The 3,321-nt window shown below is 46.0% G+C and overlaps 1 protein-coding gene across 1 annotated transcript; it reads right to left on the bottom strand.

Moving 5' to 3' along the window:
- Positions 1-535: 535 nt before the first annotated feature.
- Positions 536-3,039, bottom strand: LOC147623344 (uncharacterized). The gene has a single exon (XM_086821845.1). The coding sequence runs from the start codon at positions 2,747-2,749 to the stop codon at positions 599-601; it is 2,151 nt and encodes a 716-aa protein (XP_086677971.1). The 5' UTR covers positions 2,750-3,039; the 3' UTR covers positions 536-598.
- Between the last annotated feature and the right edge of the window lie 282 nt (positions 3,040-3,321).

Below are 3,321 nucleotides of genomic sequence, written 5' to 3'. Positions count from 1 at the left end.
GATGACGATCTAGGCAAACTCTCGATGTTGAAAGTACTTAGAGGGTGTGGATACTCACAAGCATTGGATACCTTAGCTTGTGATAACTGTATTCATACATAGTGCTACAGCAGATGGTGTGATAGATGCAAACGGTTACGTGGTATAGGCATGATCACTACTCGCATATCAAGGATGCGGCCAACCATCCCCACCCACCATTAACAATGAACTTGTTATCCTAGGAAACATTCCAACTTTGATGGGTCGTTTTGGCTTGTGCATCTAGAAAGGTATTTAGTGCCTTCACTTGACGCATCACATGCTCTTTGAGCCTTTTTTTACTCCATTCCATTGGGTGCAACTTTAGTGAGGAAGTTATAGCCCTCGACACCCTCGAAGTTACACCATCGACACCCTCTACTTAGAAGTGTGTGTCCTAAGAAAATAGAAAAAAAAAATAGTACATGTAAATATAAAAAATGCACCACAATAGACATCATTATCACGACTCAACACAAGGAATAAAAAAGAAAAAGTATTTGACAGGTAATTAAACCACAAAAGATATTAGATCTACTTAATAACATACATATTAATATATAACCTTACAATCCCTTTAGATGATAACAAGGTTCTGGATTATGGTGAGGGAAGGGAGGAGCTCAGTAAGAATGTCTTTGAGCTCTTTTTTTAGGTGAAAGCAGCCAATCTTGGAAACTTGAGCATGCAGGTTGCCTTGGACTAAGAGAGCGGGTGAGCTCCAGTCCCAAACAGGCACGTTGGAAGGAGGATGGCGTTGGAGAGCTAGTAGAGGTAGCACCAAATGAGCGCAAAAGCTCTCTCCATCTCCGACCTCTCGACCTTGAACCACAGGTTTGAGCTCGCCAGTGGATAAAATTGGAACAATTGCCCTGCCCAAGTCTAATGCAGGAGCTAAGTCCAATGCAGGAGCTTGAGTGCCAGCAGTGCGTGATACGCTTGGAACTGCAACGGCCAATGCGTAACCCCATTCCATATTCTTCATAGAACTGAAAGCCCTTGCAAAAGTGCGGCTGGACACTAATGAAGAAACTGCATTGCTTAGCTGCTGCTGCTGTGCACCTCCTCCATGCCCATCACCGCCACACCTGAAAGCTCTTCCTGCTTTTTGCAAGAGCTTCCTCGCCCTCCTCCTGGCTGCTCTGCAATAATCTCTGCGCATCGGAGATTCTTCCTCACAACCTACAATCGGCACAACTGTTGTGCCCAATTCCAAGGAAGATGCCTGTGCAAGAGACGACCTGAAACCATCTACGTCAAACGTCAGATCCATCCCTAAACCTGAATTATCAGCCCCTGGCAAAACAACCAGAGACCTAAGTTGTCGTTCTTCCAAATCTAGACCTGTCCTCTCTCTTCTCGACCTTGATGTGAACTTCACAGCTACACATGCCAGCTCTCCTCTCAGCTCAATCTTCTCATCCTGCAGCACTGTAAACCTGATGAAATTCTCCATGAAACTTGTATTCACGGCCCGTCCAACACCATCACCAGACTCCTTGACAGGTTCATAGACTATTGATTTCAAGGAATTCGACAAGACAGGCACCCATGTATGATGTCTCCCAACTTGCAAATCGCGGGGTGTGAGCAGCGCATTTGCTGTAAACACGGCCATGGCAAGACCTTGCTGCCCCTGTCTCTTGAAAAACTCGATTGTTGAGATCTCCATATTGCCATCTTTTGGAGCCACAAAATCCTTGACCCCTGTCAAGGCAAGAATGCTGTTAATGCGGTCTCCCTCGTGCTTGCTGTCGCGAGTTGAACAAAATTCTAACACCGTGGCTGGGGTCGGGAAGAGAAAGCATGTATGGACCAGAGTCCTCACCCACATGCTCATACAAAGACACCACTTCCAGGCTTTATTCATGAGAATCGGATCAGTTACTGACATACCCAAGGGAATTACCACAGTGTAAAGCTCCTTTACTATTTCCCAAAACGTCTCCTCTTCGATGACTGCAACCTTGCTACAGTCGTCCCTATACCAAAGAGCTATCTTCTCCTCAAACTCTTGCAAACTCTGGCAATCACCCAACTTGCTGCCCACACGCACACAGTATCGCCTGCGCTTTGACACTGCCGCCTCTTGCAATGTCCATACCCTGGTATGCCAACGGGATTCAAGATCACCATCGTGCCTGATCGGTGCCATGGGCGCCCCTACATAATGCAGAAAAATGATCGTCTCCCTTGCGCCGTTGCCATAGATCCATCCCATATGTTTGATAGTATCTCCCACTTCTGCCTCATCATGCTGTGCAATGCACACGCCATCGTGCCAAGCATAATCCACCCCTGCCGTCCTCAAAATTGCGCACATATTCAGGATGTCCTTGACAACTCTGTTGCGTGGGTCACTGCTGTCAGTATGCTGCGGGCAGGGCTTACCTGAACACCGTGGCTTCTTTGCAAAGCATTTTGATGTGCATTCGCAGTCGAAGACACCATAAACTTCCATTCCAAAAGTGTGGGAGATGGCAGTGTAACCGACTTGCTCATCACTCCAATCGATCAGCACCACTTGATCCTGTTCACATGTAGATTTGCAGTCGCTCAGTCGCAACTGCTCCGGAGGCTGCAAGCCGGCTCTTTCCATCAATTCAGCTCTAGAGCGGTCACCCTCTGCTTTCAAAGCTGCCACATTGTAATGGCCTGTAGGCTCTGTACGCTCCTCATAGTGTTGCAATACTGTTTGATTGAGGACGTCCATAATATCTCTGCTCATCGTAGTGGCCGGGTAGCTGTGTATTTGGGAAACTAGGGAGATGGACAGTAAAGAAGGAATTGAAAAAGCGGCACGTATTGTTGTACAATTTTGAGGATTAGGAAATTAGAAACAACGGGGGACGAGGAGTTTGAATGAAGAGAAGAGATACGTCTGCACGAGAAAATAAAGCTACACAAAAGAGAGAAATTTTGTGCAAGAACACGAGAGGAGAAGGTGTTGCCGGCGGGGGGGGGGGGGGGGGGGGGGGGGGGGGAGAGAGAGAAAGAGTATTGAGCTTGAGAAATAACGGAGTCGGTTTTCGAAAGGAGACATGGATACTTTTTATTACTTCTCTTTGGGCTTTCTCCAAATCAAAGAAAGATATATCTCTTGTTGAGTTTTCTAAGAAAACTAAGAGAGAGACTTTTTATGGGCTTGGGATCTTAAGGAGTTTGTTTCAAAGAGAAGATATGTAAATACCTTGTATTCATGAATGTTTGATACTTTCCTTTGGCTAACTTTATTCAAAGAAAAGATAAATCCTTCTCCCTCCTTTTCCTCCTTGTGGTTTTTTAAAACTCATTTCTTGT

The sequence above is a fragment of the Cibotium barometz genome, chromosome 27 (genome assembly GCF_041138505.1).
Source record: "Cibotium barometz isolate CiBa-2024 chromosome 27, ASM4113850v1, whole genome shotgun sequence".
In the NCBI taxonomy this organism is placed as follows: Eukaryota; Viridiplantae; Streptophyta; class Polypodiopsida; order Cyatheales; family Cibotiaceae; genus Cibotium; species Cibotium barometz.
Note: the sequence above shows the minus strand (reverse complement) of the source record. Positions and strands in the feature narration are given on the sequence as shown.

Excerpts from the sequence above, each read along its gene's own strand:
- LOC147623344 (XM_086821845.1), bottom strand. The coding sequence starts at position 2,749 with ATGAGCAGAGATATTATGGACGTCCTCAATCAAACAGTATTGCAACAC.